The following is a 23833-nucleotide window of genomic DNA, read 5'->3' as shown; positions in this document are numbered from 1 at the left end:
GTCCAAAGCACATGCTCCTATCTATGACTCTACTGTATATCTATAGGATATACATTAATTTTTATTTCATTTTTTTGCACAGGTTCATTATGTTATAGAAGGGACTTGTATTATTTTTTAAGGAGAATTCATATAGCCATTGATTATATACAGCCATTTCTCAGCACTCATTTCTTTCCACTGAAATACATCATGATGAGCACAATAATGCCCAAACAAGATTGCTGGTTCATCATCTAGGGTACAAATATACATTTAATTGATTGACACTTTATTGAGCTCAAAGCAGATTAAGCATCTTTGCCTTTGGGGTACAGAGCCATGGCAGGAAGCCAGATAGGGGGAGATGGCACAGCTTTCCATCCCAGGGAAGATGTGTCCCTCTACAGTCCCGTAGTCCTGTCTGGTGGGCAGACTAACCCATGTTCTGTCGGTTGCCATAGCCCCTAGGATGGGTGTCCTTCCAGTCATCCCGCTGCTGAGCCTGGTGTAGCGTTTGCTCATCATACTCGTACTCATCTTCCTTGTCTCCCTTTTCTTCCTGATCTTCCTTTTCCTGAGCTGCTATTTTGACCTCTGCTGCTGTCTTGGCTTTTTCCTGACTTGGTAATGCTCCAAATTTCTGATGCTGATCATACCACTCACTCACTGTCAGAGATGCCAAACTTGGATAACCAGCTCCAAATACTTTGGCTTGCTCCACATTCCGAGTGAGAATGAAGGGTTTCACTGGAGGCTTGTCCTGAAGAGGTGAGTGAGAAGTTGATGCCTCTTCAAAAGAGTCTTTGTCTCTCAGGATCTTTATCTCCTGGTCAATGCTCTCTATCTCTTCCAAGCTGATACACACCCACCTTCGGAGGTGAAGGAGGTAGTATTCACGGACATGCTCATCATCTACTTGACCACTTTCCACAGCAGATCTCATTGCAGACAACCTATGCTCCACCTCCTTCCTCTGTTTGTATCTCTCTATTTTAGCCTGTCTTTGAGATGCCATAAGAACAAGGCTAGGATAGGCCGTGGGGGAACTAGCAGGGCTACTTTCAGCTGAGTCGTTCTTGGTTTGAGGCAACTCAAACTCTGCCACATGATAGCATTGGCATTGAGTTAAGTAGTTTAAAAAGTGTTCTCGAGCACACAGCAAATGATCTAGACGTTTGCTGGGGTTAACTTGTTTCATGGTGAGTGCACCTTGAAATGCTGGTACCAGCAGGTACTTGAGGTCAGTGGAAGCAATCTCTTCCAGATCTTCATTTTTGCTGAACAAGTCGAGCTGTGACAACATTTCGGCAGCTGTCTTAAGGAGGTCTAGTCCCTGCAACACCTTGCCTTGGATTATTCGGGAAGTGGTGGGTTCAGCTGCTTCTTCCACTTCGTCCAGAAGTTGCTGGACGGTTTCAAACAGGTCAGGCAGCCGAGGTAGCAGTGAATAGTCTTCTTTTGTGGCTGATGCCATCTTAGGAAAAGGAATAAACATTAATTTTTGTATTAAACTTATTCTGAGCTATATTATTAAGTTAATTAATTAAGTAAATAACCTATTCCCCCTTGCAGTAATGCTGTATGGGAAAAATTGAAGATATGAAGGTACTTTGGTACACAAATGTAGTATTTTATAATTTATCACTCCATTATACTGATCATTGTAAGATTTGAATTACTATATTAAAATCTAATGGTTGGATGTGAGCATGTACCTATACATCCTCAGTGCTTCACTGTTCACTCTGTTAGTACTCAACAATAATTTTTATTCAACTAGAAAGCTGAATAGGGCTTTGATAAAAGTCCCCCAAATGTGAAATACTTTACTGAGGTTCACCAACAAATGACATTCTAAATTAAACTTTAGTTCATAAAATTCCTATTCTGATAAAGAAATCATTCTTCTACCATATATATAACAGCTTCTTGCAAGCATTAGGAAACCATGCATTTGAAAATCTTACAGTAATTCTCTGACCTGCATACAGGTTTTTTCAAGATGAAGAGAGAAACTATCCCTTTTCTGTATTCTGAGGAACAGTCACAGATTTTATAAAATGATCAACTGTCTTTCAATACAAACAAGAACAGTCTCTTCACTCTTCATCCCAGCCTGAATCCTCAGCCAATATTAAAAGTGCAACCTCATCATGATTGATCCTATTTAATTAATGCCTTTCCCTCTCTTTTCTCATTCCAGCTCTTTCTCCTTCCAGAAAATGAATTTTGCTATTTCAACTCTTGATACTAATTATATTCTTCACTTTTTTGTTAGCCCTACTTCATCTTATAAGAAAATATTTTAAAACATGCTGCATTAGAAACTGAATATTTTTCTTAGCATCAACTGCAAGTATCACACAATAAAAACATCATTATAATGAAAAAATATGGCACTACTTCATTATTAGGAAGGTATACAACTCAGAATGTACACCTCAGGCTTAGTGCTACTTAAAGTCTAACTCATTTGGTAGAACACTTAGTAAAGTGTAGACAAAATATTCTCTCTATTTTTTATTTTTAACTTAATAAATTGCAATAATATCCTAGCTCAACCCCTGCCTATACTTTACCATCACTGGTGGTTAGGGTATTTTTATTTTACTTTTAATTGCATTTCCACAGGTCCTTAGCCACAAACCAAATACGATATCATATGGTGAGAGATTTAATGGAAGCCCCTCATTCTCTATACATTGTAAATACAAATAAAATAATAATATATGACCTTTAAAACAGGGTAGTAAAGACTGTTACAGTCCGTCACTGAGAGAAAAGTTGGGGTTGCAATGATGAGAAACACCATCCCTTTCTGAGAACAGTATCACTGATCCAGAAGACCAACTAGGAGGGCACTGCCTATGGAGCAAGTTTTGCAAGTCAGAGAAACTTCACAGTTCCCTTAAAGCCAATGCAAACACAGAAAAAGTAGCAGAAAAATAAAGAAGCATGTAAGTATACTTGTCAAGTTCCACTGTTGGGAAGCAGAGCCTTACTTAGGCAGAGATTTGGATGCAATCTGTAAGGTAGAGAAGGGAGCAGAATGGAGAAGGAGAGAGGGCCAACCAAGCAAGGACATGGTGTCACATGAGTATCGTGTTGATCTGATACACCGGGAATAGGTAAGACTCTATCACAAGAGTCAATGGGCTTTTTCTGTAAAGAGCTATATTGTCTTTCTTGCAACTACTCAACCCTGCTATTGTAGCATGTAATCATCCATAGACAATAAAATAAAGGAGGCTGACTCTGTTCCAATAAAACTTTATTTACAAAAAAAAAAAATCAACGGGATGGATTTTGACCAAAAACCATGGTTTGCTGACTGCTTCTCTACAGTATAAATCAACACCACAGAGTAGTGTGCCCCACCCCAAGGCAAGGAATTTGGCCTTTTGTATTGTGAATCAATCAGTCGTCACCTATGGAGCTGGGTGGTGCCTAGCCTCCAAGACAAGGTGGTTCCCATCAACCAGGACAGTAGTTCACAAACTTGACCTCGAGTCAGAATCATGTGAGACTCAACAAAACACAGATTTCTGGGCCCCACCCCTCGAGTGTCTGATTCAGTTTTTCTGGAATAAAGTCAGAATTTACATTAGTAGCAAGTCTCCAGGTGAAAATAATGCTACTTTTTGGGGAGTCACTGTTTGTGATCACTGAGATCAGATGATTCTCAGTAGGAGGGGTAGCTGTGAGCACTTTGCAGCCAACACTTACAACAGCTAGAGGCCTGATGAACTTGCCTGATGAAGAGTATTTCAGCAGAGCACTAACAGTGTCCAGCATAATACTTCAACAAGCTTACATTATGGAAAGATGTACATTAAAAAAAATATTCTTCTGAATAAGGAAATGTTTATTCATGACACATTCCCTTTTTGATAAGTCTACTTATTTTTGAAATATAATCACCTAACCTATTCTGATCAAACTATTTCTTAACACTGAGTTATATAACCTTCAGGGTATCTTCACTTATTTATATTTGTCTTCTACCATGTGTTTATTGATGCAGCCATTGGCATTGGTCCGCATACTAATTTTTGTTAAATTGTAATCTCCTTGAGAGCACAGACCATGTTTTAACTATCAAGGGAAGAAAATTCTATCACTTCGTAGCAACTTTGAATCAAGTATTTCCCCTGGGAAAATAAAAATCAGAGCATATAGAAAATAAGAGTTTCTTTATTTAGTTCCTCCCATAAATTCTACCTTGTTCTTTACATTTCTGCTAACATAAAATAGATTCCCAGACAACTGACAGTGAGGGCATAAACTCTTAATCTCCCTAAATTTATTCTCATATGTATTATGCTCCAATTATTAATGCCTCCCCATAAGCACTCTAATTCTGGCTCATAGATTCATTGCAAGGAGACCAAAAAAGAGAAAAGAAGAAGAAAAAAAATCTTAATTTGTACCTTATGAGGCAGTTCTTTGAGCTGCCTACAGTTTGAGGAAAAATATAGATAACTGTCCTAAACTCTGTATCTATTGGGGGTGTCCAAGGTTTTGGCATCTCTGGGCCACACTGGAAAAAGTTGCCTTGGGCCACACATTAAACACATTGCAACACATAACAACAATAATAACAACAATAATAACAACAACAATAACAAACTCATAATGTTTAAAGTAAATTTACAATTTTGTGGTGGGCTGCATTCATAGCCATCCTGGACACCATGCAAACTGAGGGCTTTGGGTTGGACACCCCTGATTAACTTATCTTTCTTAATACCCCTGAAGACAAAGCAGACAAATGTGGCTTGGCGTTGTGACTACTTAACTACATAGACCAGTTTCTAAAGTGAAATTAAGTCCCCCTAAAGGGTAATGAATGATAGAGTTTATTTCAACCTCAAGTGTTCAGATAATTGCACACAAACACATAGTAGGGCACCTAGTACATAGCTAAGTCAGGATGCTGGCTCAGTTAGCCAGAGCTGATGGCAAATGGAAGGGCCGGATACAATGAGGAATATTACATTATATAGATCAATTATACTACAGCAAGTCCCAGCCAAAATATTTTAGGAAGCACTAAGAGTCAAATATCAAAGGAATAACATCAAGACAAGTGATAAATCATAAGCCACAGGTAAAGCTAAATGCAAATTTATATTTAAAAAAAGGGGGGGGTAACTAGTATTCAAGATCTCATAAAAAGGAAGAATAGACATAGGTAATGACAAAAAGGAAAGAGAATAACTATAAGTGATATGTTAGTTTTTATTTCTCAGAAGGTATAGAGGCATGAATTAAAAATCAAAGACATTATTTTATAAGGCTGAACTTCAGCGTACATATTACAATCATACTAAGCCTCTCCTAGATACATAAGCTAGAGAAACTTACAAATATACATGGATGTGACTAGAGTGTTCAAAGCAGAGCCCTTCATAAAATAAATAACTAGAAACAACCCAAATATCTATTTATGGGAGAATGGATATATTGTGCTAGGTACGCATAATAGAATATTATACATCAGGGGAAATAAGTGAACTGTAGCTACATGTAATAACATAAATGAATCTTAAAAATATGACGCTGAGTGAAGAAAATGAGCCATATAAATCCTGCTTCCACTTAAGCCACACAAAGCTGCAGGAAAATGTTGTTCCTATCCCAACAACAGCAACAAAAAACAGATAACATACAAGATCATAACTTTTACTGAACCCATCAGGGAGCTGAGGTCATACCACAAGAACTGAGTTTCCATAAGAGGTAAGCCCCTCCAGGGAAACACAAGGCATGAAAATTACTTTCCCTTCGCGGAAATACAAGAAAAATAAGGGGCCACTTTAAAAGAAGGTAAATATTAATAATCAGCTAAAGTTTTAACAAATTCCTAAAGGCCAAATGTGGGCAGGTATGTACATTTAGAGTAACTAGGAGCCCAGACATAGGGCAGTTCATAATCACACACTGGTGCTTCCCCACTGGGCTCCAATCATGCTCTTATGAAAGATTAGGGACAGAACAAGAGATGAGAGAGATCTTCCTATAGTGGGGCAGGTATTCAGAAGGTGAATAGCTTCTGTTTAGACTTAGGTACAAAACAACATACACTTCTGTAGATCATCTCTCTCAAAAAACAAAAACCTTAAGCCACTCGGGGAAGGACAGAAACCCTCTACAACCTAGGGTCACAGAAGAGGTAGAAACAGAATCTGTCTACTTCTGAAGAAAGACTATGACACTCCCCTTCCTGCCACTACAAACTTTCTTGGGTAAGGACAGACACAAACTTTTCTTCCCCAGAGCAGAGAAAGGAAAATCTCTATATCCCAGCATGCTGCACCAATACAAAGCAGAAGTCTGCTACCCTAGGGGAGGGTCAAGAAATGCTTCTGCCTACTACCTGCCACAGATACTTTGCTTGATACAAGTGGAATTGGCAGGAACACTGGAAATGCCATATAAACAAGACCCAGGTGCACAGGCCCTGGCTAAAGATAAGTCTGATCCAGAAGAATGAAAATATTTCCTGGTCCCTCAACAAACTTAGCAGTAAGTGACAAGCAATAATAGACCCTCTCCAAGGAAAAAAAAAAAGAGTGTGGAGACCCTTGCAACCTAGGCATACTTGGAATCCTGAATGCTGAGAGGAGATAAGGGGCACAAAAAAATAAACCCTTAGTACTCCAGACCCCACAGACAAATCAAGGTAATAACTGTTCATTTATGGAGGAACTTAAAGTCTGCAGTATACTGAGAGTAACTATAGCAACGACAAAACAGAAATTCAATTGCACCAGTGACTAGATTGAGTCAACCCCCCACAATAACACTCTGAGCAAAGTGAAATGTCCATTCCCAAACATAAATGCTATTTACTCCATTCTCTACTGTCTACAAATAATGCCCTATATTCAATAAAAAAGCGTGAGACAGACAAGCTAGAAAAAATTGTCAAGGGATAAAGCAATATTACAACCAGACTCAGAGACAGTTCAGTTGTTAGAACTATCAGAGACTTTAAAATAATTATAAGTGATATAGTAAAGGATCTAATGGAAAAGTTTTATGACATACATAAAAAGATGAGACATTTTAGCAGAGAGATGGAAACTACTAAAAATGTCAAATAGAAAAGCTATAAATAATTACTTGATATCAGAGATAATTCTTTCAACAGTCATATCAGTAGACTGCATATAGCTGAGGGAAGAATTTGTGAACTTTTGTATAATTCAATGGAAATTATTCAAACTCAAGAGCAAAGGTGAAAGAGAGGGAGAGGAAAAAAATAAAACAAAGGAGAGAGACAGAGAGAACATACCTAGAGAATGAACAGACCACAGTATCCAAGAGCGGTGGAACAATATCAAATATAAGTCAATATCTAACAGAAGTCATTGGAGTTCAGAAAAGAACAGATTTCCTGTCAGAAGTTTTGTGAGTTAGAAGGTGATGAAACATCATAATTAATATACTCAAAGAAAATATACTGTCAACCCAGAATTCTACATTTAGAAAAGTTATATATCAAAAAGGAAGGGAGAACAAAGACTTTTCTCAGACTTCCAGTCAAGATGGTGGTGTAGGCAGACATGGCTCACTTCTTCGCACAACCACGTTGAAATTACAAGTAAAATGTAGAACAACCATCACTCAGAACTAACTGAAATCAAGTTGCATAGAAGTCTGACAACTATGGAATTAGAGAAACCACATCCATCTACACTCGTAGGAGGGGCACAAACATGAAACAGGCTAGTCCCATATCCACGTATGGTGGATAAAGATTCAGGAGGGATATCTAGGAAGCCAAGAGTCCCAGCCCCACACCAGGCCCCCCAACCCAGGTTTCCAGTGCCAGAAAATTAAGTCCCCACACTTCTGGCTGCAAAAAACAGTGGGGATTCAGTCAGTGGAAGAAACTTCTGGAACCTCAAGCAGTTCCTCTTAAAGAAAGCACACACAGACTCATCTACTCAGACTCACTCTGTCTAGGCTCTGGTGATGAACAGGTGGCTCAATAGGCACCAGTGGTGTGCAGATGGAGGCTGAGGTATCTGGCATCAAGGCAAGCAGAGGGCATTGATCCTTTTCTGGGACCTCCCCCAACAGAGCCAGCAGACTGGTGCTGTACCCAAGATTCAATAAACCTAACACTGTTTGACTCTCTTTGGAGATCCCCAGAGACTCCACCCCACCCAATTTAAGGGCCCATACAAGCTGCTTTTGCATATGAATAGTCTTGGCTTTTCCATATGAATGGCTGATCTATCCTCTCAAACAAGCAGCAGCTGGCCTCAGTCTAGGAACTAGCGGTCTAGATTCACAGCCTGGCTTCTCCTTGGACTCTCCAAGCCCAGCACAAGTGTCCGCCATCTCTGATTGCTTTATAATTAAAGAGGGGTGGCCCTGAGCAAAACACAGGTGAAGGCTGATTTTGGCCTGTACCACCTGGGATATCCCAGGGGTCAACGTTCCCAGTGGACAGCTACAGACCACATGGAGCACCACCACTCTGCCCCTGCATAGCTGATCTTCCATGGAGGGTGGAGTTTGGTGGTCAGTGGTCATGGCCAGGCCTTGCAGCTGACTGGCCTGAGTAAATCCCTCCCATTCATCTGCCAACAGCAACCAAGGCTCAATTACAAGAGGAAGTTGCATTCAGCCCACATGAAGGGCACACCCCAAATACCCAGTTTGGGTAATAACGAAGGCTGTGGCACTGGACCCTACAGAATACCTACATTAGGCCACACTACCAAGACATGGAGCCAAAGCAGCTCTTCATAATATATAGAAACAAACACAGGGAGACTGCCAAAACAAGGAGACAAAGAAACATGTTCCAAATGAAAAAACAGATCAAACCTCCAGAAAAAAAGCTAAACAAAATGGAGATAAGCAATCTATCAGATAAAGAGCTCAAAACACCATTTATGAGGATGCTGAAGAAATTTAATGAGGACCTTGGCAGCAGAAAAAAGACGCAGTCAAAAAAGAAGGATACACTAATTGAAATAAAGAACAGGGAAACAACAGTAGAGTGGATGAATCTGAGAATCAAATCAATAATTTGGATCATAAGGAAGCAAAAAAAAAAAAACAACCAATCAGAACAATAAGAAGAAATGAAAATTCAAAAAAATACAGATAGTGTAAGCAGCCCATGGGACAACTTTAAGCAATCCAACATTCACTTCATAAGGGTACCAGAAGAAGAGAAAGAACAAGAAATTGGAAATTGATTTGAAAAAGTAATGAAAGAAAACTTCCTGATTTGGTGGAAGAAATAGACATGCAAGTCCAGGAAGCACAGAGTCCCAAACAAAGAGGCCCACACCAAGAGAGATAATAAGTAAAATGCCAAAGTTTAAAGTTAAAGAGTTGGAAGGGTGTTCATGTAATAATAGGTGAGAGGTGAGGGGATTAAGAAGTATAAATAAGTAATTACAGAATAGTCTTGAGAATGTAAAGTACAGTATAGGAAAGGGAGTAGCCCAAGAATTTACGCTCATGACCCGTGTGCATATATAAGGGTGGGGGGATTGCCTGAAGGGGTGGGGGGTGCTGGGCATAGGAGGATAAAGGGGGGAAATCAGGACAACTGTAATAGCATAATCAACAAAATGTAATTTTAAAAAACACTCTTTTCAGACAAAAAGAAAGCTGAGACAATATAATGCCAGCAGATCTGGACTGCAATAAGTTTTAAACAAAGTTCTTGGGCAGAGGAAGATGGTATCAAATGCAAATTGGATCTGCATAGAGAAAGGTAAAGATCAGAAATGTTAAAAATTAGAGTAATTATAAAGTTTTAAATTATTTTTTTTCTTATTAACTTTTTTTAAAGCACAGATGGTAACACTGTATTTTTGGGTTTATAACATATGAGAAGTAAAATGTATGACAACAATGGTAAAAAAGTGGGAGGGAAGAAATGCAAGTTTTCTGTGATAAGGTTCATACACTCCATGTGCAGTGATATAATGTGAAGATAGACTACAAGGATTTAAAGACACACTGTAAACATTTGAGCAATCAGCAAAAAAATTATAAAGGAGCTTTTACTAAAAAGAATAAGTGGAGGTGAAATAGAATCTAAAAATATTCACTTAATCAAACAACAATGGCAACAAAAAAAAAAGGTCAGGAAAGGCCAAAAAAAAAGGCACAAAAAACAGCCCAGAGAAATACACAGTAAGAAGGTATACTTAATTTGAACCATACATATAATTACATAAAATGTAAATTGTCTGAATTATTTAATTTAAATAATGACAGTTTGCAGAAACTGAACTACAACATGATAGCATTTTTACAAGCCTCAAAAAGTGAGTAAAACTAAACAATATCCTTTCTAGAATGTGGGTCCAGATATTTATATAACATTTAAATTTTGAATGATAAATTCACATTACTGACGATTTCTGGAAAGAGAGAGAGTACAGGATTGCAGCTTCAGTAATTTGGTGAAATTCTGATTCTTGAGTTGGTTGTTGAGTATATACTGCATTTCTATGCTTTTACATTCCCAAATATATTAGTTCTATTTTGTGATATGTGTTAAATAAAATACTTCAAAAAGAAAATTGTAAATAACTGAATATGGAAAAGTACTTCAAAGTAAGCTAGACTGATTTTTTAAAAAGCAAAGGTAGAAAGGGCTTCTAAATATGCTTAAGTGAGAGATTCCATAAAAAATGAATTTAAACAAAAATTTCTTGAATATATATTCCACACACAAGATGCTGAAGCTATCAGCGACTATAAAATCATGAATAAGTCACCATTCCCAACTTGGATAGCTTACAACATAGTGGAGGATCTCACTGTCAAAGCTTTATCTAAAAATAATATGTCGTTTTAAAAGAATACAATGGCAGGGCACAAAGAGGGAGTCAGTGGAGACAGAGATGAATCGGCCATGTGTTGATAGCTTTTGAAGTTCTGATGAGTACAAGGTGTTCATTATACTATTTTCCACATCTACATATATTTGAAATTTCTCCCAGTGAAAATTAGGTTTGCTTTGTTTTATTTTATTTTATTTTTTACAAAAACTATCTGGTTCAGTACTTTTAAATCAAATAATAAGATGAGGAATTGATTAATTTTTGGATCAGCAGTAAAAAACTAGATGACAGTTTCACAATTCCAAAGTTTTTGACAGGCTAGAACAATGAGCTAAATAAAAAAGAAAGAAAGAAAGAAAGAAAAAATATAATTAATAAAGATGCAAGAAAAAGGCATATGCTCTGGAAAGGCAGACATACTGTCTCTACTTGCAAATGACATGGTTTGTCTATACAGTCCTTTAAAGAAGCTTCAAAAAAGTTACTAAAACTAACTAGTGAGTATCAAGGTTGAAGGGCACAATGTCAGTGTAAAATTTAGTATTTCTGTATACTCTTAGTGAATAGTCACAATTCAATTTTTGAAGTACTACTTTCAATAGCACCCCAAAAAGAAGTATTTCTATAAAATCTTACAAAATGAATGAGTGCAAGATCAGTATGCTGAAAACTATAAAACACTGATGAAAGAAATCAAAAGGATCTAAATTAATGGAGCAGTCTAACAGTTCACAAACTGCAAGGTTCAAAACTGTTAATCCGTCAATTATCCACAAACTGATGTACAGTTTCCCAACATAATCTGTCAACATAATCCCAATCAAAATCCCAGAAAAACTTTTTTTAGAAATTAATAAATTAACGCCAAAATTCATATAAATAAGCAAATAAAATAGAATAGTCAAAACATTTTGGAAAAAAAAAGAAATTGGAAGTTTCACATTACCTGATTTCCAAACTTACTATAAACCTGCAGTCTGTCTTTTTTTTAAATTATTTTATTGTTCCTCAATTCCAGTTGTCTGCATTTACCCCTCACCACTCCCCACACACTCCAGCCCTTCCTCCCTTGTTTCTACCCCCTGCGTTGGTTTTGTCCCTGTGTCCTTTATAGTTGTTCCTGAAACCCCTTCCCTCCTTACCTCCCATTATCCCCGCCCACCTCCCTTCTGGTTACTGTTGGATTGTTCTTAACTTCAATGCCTCTGTATAAACCTGCAGTCTCATGTGGGAGAGATGATAGACATATAAGTAATAGAACAGAATAGAGACTCTTCAAATAAATGCACCCATATAATACCAATTTTTTTATAAAGGTGCTGTCAGTCCAATGGAGAAAAGAAAGTCATTTCAACAAATGGTGCTGAAACAATTGGGTAGCAATAGGTAAACATATTTTTTAATGAACCCCCTACCCATAGCTCTCACTCTGTACAAAAATAAACTGAAAATCAATCATAGACCTAAAAGTAAAGCCTAAAACGATACATCTAAAAGATAAAAGAAAATCATTGTGTTTAGTTAAACAATGATTTCTTAGATGAAACAGCCAAAGCATAGTCCATTAAAGAAAACAACAGAAAAATCAGACTTCATCAAAATTCAGAACATCTACTCTTCAAAAAACAATGTTCAAGTGTTGAATAGGTTGTGGAGAAAAAAGGAACTCTCATGTGTTGCTGGTGGGAATGTAAACTGGTGCAGCCACCATGAAAAACAATGTGGGGATCCCTCAGACAATTAGGAATAGAGTTACCGTATGACTCATCAACCCCCTTTGCTATGTATCTACTCAAAATTTTGAAAACATTTATTCATAAAGATACATGTACTCCTGTGTTTATTGCAGCATTATTCATTGTGGCCCAAACATGGAAACAAGCAGGGTGCCCTTTGATAGAGGCCTGGGGAAAGAAGATGTGGGACATTCATACAATATACTACTACTCGGCCACAGGAAAAGATGGGCAGTTGTCACTGCCACTTGTGACAACATAGATGGATCTCGAGAATGTTATGTTAAGGAAAATAAATCAGACAGAAAAGTAAAATACCTATGATTTCACTCATCTGTGGGCTCCTAAACAAAGCAACAAATCAACAAACAAGAGAAATCTCATAGACACAGACAGAAATATGGTGGTCACCAGAGGGAAAAGGAGGTGGAAAGTAGTATAAAGGGGGTCAAGTATACGTGACAGATGGAGAAGTGACTTTAGGAGGTGAACATACAATACAATATACAGATGGTGTGTTATAGAACTGCGCACTTGAAACTTACATAATTTTATTAATTAATGTCACCCCAATAAATTTAATGAAAAGTTGTTTAATAAAAGATAATGCCAAGGAGGCTGAAAGCACAAGCCAAAGACTAGGAGAAAGTATTTGCAAATCACATTTCTTTTCTTTTTTAAAATTATTTTTAAAATATATTTTATTGATTATGCTATTCCAGTTGTCCCATTTCCCCCCTTCATTCTCTTCCACCCTACACACTCCCTCCCACCCACATTCCCCCACTTTAGTTCATGTCCATGTGTCATAAGTTCTTTAGCTTTTACATTTCCTGTACTATTCTTGTCCTCGCCCCTGTCTATTTTCTACCTACCGTCTATGCTACTTATTCTCTGTACCTTTTCCCCCTCTCTCCAGCACAAGTGTCTCAGATGGGGAATAGACAAACCTGACTGAAGCATTTCTGCACAATGGAATACTACTTAGCAGTAAAAAGGAACAAACACTTGATATGTGCAACAATGTAACTGAGTCTCCAATGCATTGTACTGAATGAAAGCAGCCACTGTCAAAAACCTACATACTATATGATTTCACTGAAGTGATATTCTTACAAAGGCAAAACTATATAAAAAGAAAACACATCAACGGTTGCCAGACTTGGGAACAGGAGCCTAAGTGACTCCAGAACTATACTAGGGAAAATTTTTGAGCAATGAGACTGTGAACATGATCATATAAGTGTTTACATACTATATAAATTTGTCAAAACTAGCAGAACTACACAATACATAAATTTTACTCCATGCAAATTATGCCCCAATTTTTATATGGAAAAACCCATCCCAAAATATAATTGGAGTAACTTTAAAATATTTTGTTTTACAAAATACCTAAATACAAAATGATAAAGAATATATAGTTTCATATACATCCATGGAGAAAAAGTATAAAAAACAATTATGAATTCAATATGAGCAAACTCCTTGGCATTGTTGCCCCTAAAATCAATTTACTCAATAGATACAGAGAATTCAAAATAAAGGAGGGAGTAATGCCCTGTTATTCTGTACCATGGAGGTCATACATAGGGCAGTTTCAGACCTGAGGCACAGAGATAAGGAGGACTATGAACTATGTACCAGTATTTACAAATGAAAGAGCCTTCTCCCAGCCAGTGTGAATTCACCACCATGAAGGTTGTTCAAGCAGAGAATTCAGAGAGCAATTTTGAAGGGACTTAATAAGTCAGAACATTAGGAATTCCTTTCTTCCTTCCCCCAAAACACCAATAAAGTGACTACCTGAGCCATGAACTGTAAAAACGCAGGGATGTGATAGTGAACAGATAGATGTTTCCAGCCTAGTGATGACCTGGTTGAAGTTATAAAACTAAACACTCTTTTTCTCCAAACTACAAAACTTGTAGTTGAGAAATAGGCATGCAGAGAGAAATACTCCCTGATTTATTTTAATTATGTTTAAGGAAACTCTCAGACAGCCATGAGCAGGAGAAGTCAGCCAAATTCTAATTGACTGTCTATGACTAGAATTCAGATCTGGTCTGTTTTGTTTTGCTTTTGTAGCTTGAGCACTGTATCTGGACTTCCTCAGTATGGTGGCTTACTACCTTACCTTAAGCCTTTCTCCAATCAGTACCTGAAATGATTTCAGTACAAAGAGCAGAGACTAGCAGCTCATCACATACCTGTTTTCACTAAGCCTCACATGCATTTAACGGTTTACAGAACACAAAACCAACGGCCTTGTCCTATAGCTTTGACACTCTGTGTAGGGGATTTTTCCAATCCATGACACATTTATCATATTGTATATTGATATATTTTATATATCAAACCACAACATGCTTTTTTGTATATGTGAATGCTCTCTTTAAGTAATGTCTTAATCACTTGCAATCCATTCCCTCGTTTATCAATTAATCACCTACATGTACCAACTGTCTACTGTTAGTGTCACTCAACCTGCTAGGTGTTGGAGGCATGAAAACGATTATTTATAATTATTTCACTACAGTTTAATTTTATCGTGCCTTTGTTTTTCTTTTTTATTGTATTTTCCCATTACCATTTGTCTTCCTTATACCTCTCTCCCCTCATTTCATTGTGCTTTTAGAACTATCTCTGAAATAGGAAAAATAGATTGCTCATTTCTCAAGCCCCTAGCTTTTGTTAGTGTAGTACGTATGCACACACACACACACACACACACAGTTGCATTTCCTTGATCCTTAAATTTTCTTGTCAAAAATATGCTTTGATTTAAAATAACCTACTTCATGAAGGTTTCTCTCATTCTTTTAGCCCAGAATAAACTCCCCCTCTTGTATTTGCTAAGCACATTTTACCATTTGTCTTTCACTTGTAACACTTTATAATACATCTCCTATTGTATGTCTTTGTATGTAGCTTTTGAAGGTATTTATTTTTATTATCAAGATAATAAAACCATATAATATTAAGTAGATAATAATGATAAAATGTTTCATACAAAAGAAATCATTATGGAAATCAACAGCATCCATCCCTCACTATCTTGATAGGCATCCCTCAAACTGCCGTAAAGCTAACAGCTTTTGAAAATGCGTAGATACTAGCACGTCTAGATACCAGCTGTTTTACTTCTGGAGATAAAAGCTTAAGGTATTATATTTTGATTCCTGCTATGAAAGAATAAATTTCAAAGTATTTTATCTTGTTTTCTATATTTTTAGTCCTGACTCATTTTTTTATTTTTATTAATCCTGTTTCATCAGCCATGGAGAGTGCACCTTGACTCCCAGTTATGCACAATGAAGATATTACTGCCCTTACCTTTAACTCCACCTCTCTTCCCTTCTAAGGAGAATCCTTCTACTATCAAGATCAAATTGGTCCAATATTGTTAATTAATGCAACAGCTTTATTTCCTTCACATTTGGACCATGACTTCTCATAAAACTTCAATTTTCCAAAAGTTTCTAATTGCCTTTATTTTCTTCTTGATATAATAATGTTGCTTCTCCAATATTGCCAATTTTCCTCTGATTATTCTTTCTATTGCTTATAATCCACTTCATTTTTTTCATGAACAGTGTCTTTGTAGAGGCTTCTGTCTTTGGAATTTAAAACAGTTATGTTTTTAGATTTTAATCATACTCTTTATCCCATATTTTTAAAATGCTTCAATCTTTTTTCTTAGTTTTCACCAAAATTTCACTGGAGGTGCATTATTAGAAAGGTATCATAAATATGTAGTAAGAAGGGTATAACCTTGGATATATGAAATGTTTTTATTTTGTCCTCAAAAATAACTTGGCTTGGAATGGAATTCTAGATTCAAAATGGTTTTCCATCAGAATATTTCAGCCATCATTCTGTTGTCATCCACCGGCAAGTGTTGTTGAAGGGGGTTTCTGCTCATTTGGCTCTCATTCCTTGTCCCTGTTTTTTGTTTGTTTTTTTTTTCCCTCTCCAGTAGCTTTAAAGCACTCCTCTTTTTCTTTGATATTTTGAAATTTCACGATAATTTACCTCAGTTTATCCATCAGGGTCCCCATAAGCATAGATGGCTATCTATTTGTAAACTCAGGAGTTGTCCAGGCCAAATCTTTAACTGGCCCCCCTATCCCAAGTACAAAGAGAGACTGAAGACTCAGGTCACTCTGGATTGGTAGGCTGTGGGTTTGACAAGCAAGAGAACTTATACACCAGGCTTGTCTTGGGACAGGGCAAGGTGAGTTGCTCTCTGCACTTGCCTACTGTAATCTTAAAAGTTTATACTATATAGAGGCCTTAACTGGGTTCTGTCATGTATATTGTCTAGAGACTCCCAACAACACATCACTCTGTCAAGACTGTGTCCTTGAAAATGTCTTTGGCTAGCTATGACAACATGGGAAGAATGTACATTCCAAGAAAGGTTTGTGGGGGGAAGGTAAGGAGCCTCCAATTGCCCAGGTCCACTAGCTCATGGATCAATGGGTGGTCACATCCTCTAGATAACATTCAAATTAATGAAAATGTTGAGGAGGATTTAATATGGAGTATAATTACAAAGGTGTTGGGGCTGAGAGGTGTAAAGGAACCACAAGTGATAATGCCATAAATCAGGATTAGGATTTGTGGAGCCATTACCACCCTTAAACCCTAAGGGATGGGTAGAAATAGAATTACCAGAGTCATACACAGGAGACGATTTGGGGAGCAGCCATGACTTGTGCTTGAGAAGCACAATCAGCCTGAAGAGACTCCACAAAGAAGGACACAGAGGAGTAAATACCCTGAGCCCACCATTCTGGCGTCCTCCCACCTCTAACTTGGACTCCCATTGGTTGAATCCACCCAAAGGCTCAGGAGATTGGGACCAGTGGACATCATTTTTCCTATCAGAATGTGGTAAATGGTGTAAATTGAATGTAGAGGAACAAAGAGAAGGTGGTGATTGTGGTTTTGCACTGACACAATGTACACTATACAGAAAGGAAAAAACCCAAGAGATTTTGTTAAATTTTTTAATTAGGGTGAAGAATGAATGTATATTGTATTTATTGACTTAAAATGCACAGAATATTAAAACACTTAGCTCTTGAATAAAGAGGTAATAAATAAGTAGTAATGACCAACAAATTTTTTAATTTATGCTTAATTTGAAATTCACTGCGTTTTTTTAAAAGACCCTGTTGGGATTCTGTGTTACAATTTAAAGTAACATGATGCATGAATAGAAGCCTTTATTGTTACTTTAAATTGTTGCTTAAAGTCTTGAGTTTTTTAATGTCAAGAGATGTTTAAACAGTAATCAAGTTCTTTCTGTCAGAGAGAGTAGACCGTATAAATTCCCACACTCCTTAGTGTTAGGGACACCAACTCCAAGCCAAAGATGGTATTCTAACTCTATCACCCACCAGCTGATTGAATTTAGGCACATTACCTCTGAATTTCACATCACTCACCTACAGAATAGCACATTAGATTATTATGAAATAATTATGAAAATTCCTTACCATCAAGTCCCTACATCAAAAAGACCTATTCTCATACATTTACAGTCTATTAGAGAAGGACAATTAAATAGGGAACTATTTAAAGTAAAATAAATGTATAGAAAGTGTTAGAGCCCCAAGGATCTATGGGGCAGAAAGTAAGAAAACCTTATTCTGATAGAGGGCAGGTATAACAGTGAATGACAAGTGGAACAGGCCAAGAAAAGTGTGTTGAGACATAATGTGCCTGGCATGTGATTAATCTCAAAAAATATTAGCAAATATTACTCAGTCGGTACAGTGTCAGGCACGAATGTAACCAGTACATTGACTAAATGAGATTCAGAGGGGCAATAAAGGAGTCCTCGGACTCCAAATGGGCATTCGAACCCATTCTGTGGGGTTTGTTCTTCCCCTGCTATTCAATAAAATCTCAGGCAGTTTCCATAACTTGCCCCCTCCCTTTTATATGGTAGGTACATACTAAATACATATATACCTACATGCCTATATACCTATACTGGTTACTATCAGTCCAAAAAATAGTCTTGTTTCAGTAATTAGTATGACTATTTCAGTAAATATTATTCAAAATTAAAGCCTCTCTTCTCCTCCGCCATGAAAATGGATGCTGGTTTGCAACCTTGAGAGTTAGTGACATGACTTTCAAACTGGCCTTTGCCTGAAGGGGTAAGGAGAAAAATAAAAAGGAAGCAGACCAGACCCCACAGGTAGATGGCAGTTTAGTTAACAAAGGAACTTAAATGAGACTTTTTTTGGTGTGGCCTGTCTTCTGTGGCTGCAAAGCGAGTAATCACTGCATCTGCCCATAGGAATCTTAAGTATACCAGGTCTGTCCAGAATAAGCCCAGCCATTAATATAATGAGAACAGTCTGCATGACATTGGTGTAACCTGGAAGCCAACGAGAGTGCACTGGAATGAGCATTTGTCAACAATGACGACTTCACTGTACTAGGCTGTGGGGGCGGTAGCTGCAATTGAGTGAGCATATGTACTGTGTGGCTGTCGCATTCAAAATGACTGAGCCAGTAGAGCAACAAATCTGCATTAAATTTTCTGGTAAGAAACTATTTGGATAATTCAGCAGGCCACAGCTCTGGGCAACTGGTGATTGGCAGCTTTATCACAACAATGGGCCTGGTCATGCAACACCATATCCACTGCAGAGTTTTTTGTGAAACATCAAATCACCCAGGTGACTCAGCCCAGCTATAGCCCAGATTTGGCACCCTGAAACTTCTTCCTCTTCCCAAAACTAAAATCATCTTTGAAAGAGAAGAGATTTCAGACTATCAATGAGATTCAGGAAAATACGACAGGGCAGCTGATGGCATTTGGGAGAATGGTGTGAGGTCCCAAGGTACCTACTTAGATGGGGACTGAGGTATCACTGTCCTATGTACAATGTTTCTTGTATCTTTTTCAATAAATATCACTATTTTTCTTAGTAGATGGCTGGATACTTTCTGGGCAAACCTAATCTACAGAGATCAGTCACATATGCCACCTATATAGTCTCAAGAACCCCATACTCTCCCAGGCTGTGTCTTTGAAAATGGCTCCAACTGTGGGAATGGTGGCCAGAACATACATTCAGGGACAAGGGTGGGAGTGAGGAGCCTCTGAGTGCGTGAGAAATACTGTGCTCAGGTCACTTGGCTTTCATGTCTTTTAAATAACCTCTTCTAATAATGGTTTAGCTATTTCTTACCTTCCCACTTCATTTCTCCCAGCCCTGTTCCGCACAAGGCTCTTCCAGGATACAAGCCAAGAGAGAGAAAAAAGGTAAGGGACAGTGTCACTCACCTGATATTAGCATTCTATCCTTGGTTTCCTTTGCATTTGTTGCAGGCTTAAATGTCAATAAAAGGTGTCTACCACCAATCTTATGCCAACAGGAGTCCCCAGTCTGGGGTCAGTAAAAGGAGAAACTTTATTCAGGTAAAAAGTGTGCAAACCAGAAAAATACAGCCTCCTGAAGAAACTGAAAGTGCTCCCATGGAGACAAAGGGCGGGCCCCTTTTTATAGAGGAAGTTCCTGTCCTGGTCTCTGATTGGTCCATTTTTATGTAAATGAGGAATCCAAATATATAAGATCTGATTGGTCTATTTAGCATTGCCCTGATTGGTCAGAATCATACATTCTGATTGGTTGGTATGGAGTCACTCTGATTGGTCAGTAAAGATGCAAATGAGGATGCAGCTGTACAGCTGATTGGAAGGGGAAAGTCTCAGCTCCTTGGTCAAAAGATGATACAGGAACTCCTTTATAAGGGTTGGCTCAGTTTACAGGAAAACTACAGCAGACTGGCAGCTCAGTGTGTAGGCCTCAGTGTGAGGTCTCTGTTGGCAATGACTGCTGGGCTCCAGTTATAAACTTTTTCCAGTTAACCATTAGGAGTCCTTTTTGGTAGATATATTCCTTTTCAAAGTCCACAAAAACTAAGTCTCCTTGGAATTGACAGAAATTTAGACTCTTTTCTGGGATTCTTCATAGCATCATCATTAGGATTTTTCACCTGAATTCCAATAACAGAAGCAATGCCTCATCTGTCTGGTCCCTTAAAATCCCCACACCTATCACTCCCCCTAATTAGAGAAAGATATTTTAAAACATCTGGACAGATTTTGTCTCTTACTGTCTATCTGCTTGTCAGGCAAATCTCCCCCATCCTTTGCTCCCACAGACTCTGGAGTTCAGGTTCCCTAAGACTACCACCTCACCTCACTCTGCTGTAGACCCATCTAACCAGCCATAGCCTCATAAATTTGGGCCTTTCTAGGCTTGACCTAGGGCTACAGAAAACAGAAATAAATCTCTTAGAGTGGTTTCCTTGAAGCAACGCTTGCTCAGTTTGGCGTGTGAATAGAGTCAGAAGTAATATAAGAGAAAATGCCTCCGCACTGCAACAACTTTTTCACATGCATTCTCTAATTAATACTTTTATAATTCTTTTTATGATGGTGCTTATTGAAGGGTTACAAAACTGGAGTTTGAACATTGTTTTGTAAATCCTGCATTGGTGGCTTGGTATCGCCCCACTCCATTATGGCAGAACACTTGCACCTGCTGATTTGGGGACTCCTGTGACCCACAGTAGAGACTAAAGAAATGATCATCCAGCAGCCATCTGTGTGGGAGAAATTCCCAATAAAAGATAATCAGACACTATGAAATAAAGTGAAAAAAAGATAAAAATCTATTAAGGCACATAAAATAAGGATTTCAACAAATCCCTTTTAGGAAAGACTTGAGATAAACAACAGAATGATTAACACTGACCTTAGTAAATAAACTAATAATAGTTACTGGTTATTAAGAGTTTACTCTATGCCAAGCACAGTGCAAAACATTTTAGTGATAGGATCTCTTTTAATCCTCATGCAACTCTATATATTAAGTATTATTGTTCTTATAATGCACATAAGGAAAGGAAGGCTAACAGAGGCCAAGCAACTTTTCCAAATACATATCTCTGTGGCATTCTGTGTAGTCTGCTGAATACCTATATGTTTAAACGTATGTTTTAGATCTGCTCCTGAAATCCCCCATACAGAATAGTTCAAGATACTGTTACAAAGAAGACTGAATTTGGGGGACACCAATGACACTCACGACAAGGGTTCTGGAGCCCAGAATGCACAAGTACGGTCAGAAGCATAAGTCACCAGAGTGTAACTAAATCAGGTCTATTCATATTTGTGGTGTCACATTGCAAAAGGACTTTTATTTTTAGAAAAGAAACTGAAAGTATTTTTGCAACTTATTCTGAGGCTTCATAATTCAGATCACCTGAAGATATAGCTTCAATATAAGCTAAATTATTTGTAACCAGTTTTTTCCCATTTATGACATTATTTAACCCAGTCTCTTACACAGTTTAAGCAAAAGCCATTTTTAATCAGTAGGGGAAAATCACATACATGAAATGTATAAGCTTCCAATTATTTTATGTGAATGACTAGCTAGTCTTTTCAGAATTTCATAATGTGGTATATTTCCATTGGTTCTTTGTGATTTGAAAGAAACTCTTTTAAATTTTCCTTCTTTCTTCCCTGTAGTAGTTACCAAGGCTCTTTTGTTTCTTATATGTCTTGTTGCCCATGAGATGTATTCTTTAATTTGCTCTGTAAGGCTTTAAATTTACTTTTTATGTTAGTCATCAGAAAAGAAAGTAGAGAGAATAACCTTATCTTACCATACTTTGAAGTACTAACTATGTTTAAAAAAAGAAAATAAAAACCCACCCTGAACCTTTGACCATTCACTGCCAAGTGTCCACCAGTTCCTGAAGCCTGCTCCTCCTCTCCTATTCTCTCTGAATTACAAATGCCTCCATTCACCCAGTTGCTCAAACCTCTCCAACCATTTGCCTCCACATCTAGTCAGTTCCAACCCCAAGGGCATTTCAGATATCTCCACTTAACTCTATCATCACAGAAACCGCACTGGTCCAACCCACCAGCATCTTCTCGAGCTTCAAAGTCATCTATTCACTTTTGTCCCCATCCCAACCCACTCTCCAAATAAAAGACACAGAGTGCTATTAAAAATGTAAACTGCATTCCATGGCCCCCTGTTTAAAACCTTCAAAGGCTTCCCTTACACTCAGAATAAAATCTAATCTTCTTAAAAGCCCTACAAAACCTATATAGTCTTGCCTCTGCTAATCCCTCCAAGCATATGCTGACCTTTCCACCCAGCTTTTATCCCAATTTGTAAGTATTTATATGTTTAGTATAATGTTTCTCTTCCCCACTGGAGTGTCAGCAATGTGAAGGAGGACCACAATGGTTTAATGCATCATCCATCATCTGCCTGCACAAAAACATCTGGCTTGTAGGTTCTCCATAAGTTTTTGCTAAATGAATAAATGAATCTATGTAAATATTACTGTAATCAGTAGGAAATATTCTACCTTATATGCAGCCAGAAAAATGGAAATTAAAAACATAATAGGGAAATGTTTATAGTATATAAGGTGGGAAAAGCAAAATAAGAAACGTCATGTAAAATACAATTGTGCCTATTTCCAATATGTATGTATTTTAGACATACATAACACTTATCATATTATTGATTCCATTAGAACATAGAGTGGATGTACATATTTTTTAACCAATCTTGGTTATAAAGAGAGGGATATCTATTTAGAAACTTATTAGCAGGCTCTGTCTTCTGAGGTGGAAACTGGAGTTTGTCAGCACATCAGCCCTTTGCCTGGAATGGAATGCTTTGGTGGGCCTTCTGGTTACGCCGCAAAGCAAAAATACCCGTTTCGAACTAGAAAGATATGTTGAGCTTAACTGTTCTGTATAATAAGGAGTTTCTCTTCAGGGTAAGCAGAGGTGCGTCTCTGTTGATTCTTGTGTCCTTTTTGAAAAAACTTCCCGAACCCACCCTCCCCTCCTCCACTGTGCTTGGCAGTGTTGAGGAGGGTCTTTCAAGGAGGCTGGGACTTGAACTCTGTAGAAACATGGAAAAGGAAATAGTGTGTTGAAAGCAGCGCATACAAGGAATTTTGTGAGATCATTGTTAAATGCAGACTTTATTAAAACTCACGATGTAATCTTACAATTACATAAATTTTATTAAAAATAAAGGTAACGGATACTCAAAATTCATTACTTTCTAAGTATTTTATTATTTTCACTATCCCCGGCGCTCTCAAGGCCTCTGGTTCCTGCACGTTGGAAGTGCTGTGTAATGGGCTGCTTCTTCGACACAGCTCCTCGCAGCGAGCCCGCCTTTGACCGCGCCCTGGGGGCGGCCT

At 37.7% G+C, this 23833-nt stretch overlaps 1 protein-coding gene across 1 annotated transcript; it reads right to left on the bottom strand.

Annotated features, from left to right (window-relative positions):
• Positions 1 to 415: 415 nt before the first annotated feature.
• LOC119052917 (immunoglobulin-binding protein 1-like) lies at positions 416 to 1456 on the bottom strand. Its single transcript, XM_037150330.2, has one exon. The coding sequence runs from the start codon at positions 1454 to 1456 to the stop codon at positions 416 to 418; it is 1041 nt and encodes a 346-aa protein (XP_037006225.2).
• Between the last annotated feature and the right edge of the window lie 22377 nt (positions 1457 to 23833).

This window comes from Artibeus jamaicensis, unplaced genomic scaffold (genome assembly GCF_021234435.1).
Source record: "Artibeus jamaicensis isolate MK-2021 breed Jamaican fruit bat unplaced genomic scaffold, CSHL_Jam_final scaffold_3128, whole genome shotgun sequence".
NCBI classification, from domain to species: domain Eukaryota; kingdom Metazoa; phylum Chordata; class Mammalia; order Chiroptera; family Phyllostomidae; genus Artibeus; species Artibeus jamaicensis.
The sequence above is the reverse complement of the archived record's forward strand: the minus strand, read 5'-3'. Positions and strand labels throughout refer to the sequence as shown.

Coding starts and splice junctions, on each gene's coding strand:
- LOC119052917 (XM_037150330.2), bottom strand. CDS start 1,456: ATGGCATCAGCCACAAAAGAAGACTATTCACTGCTACCTCGGCTGCCT.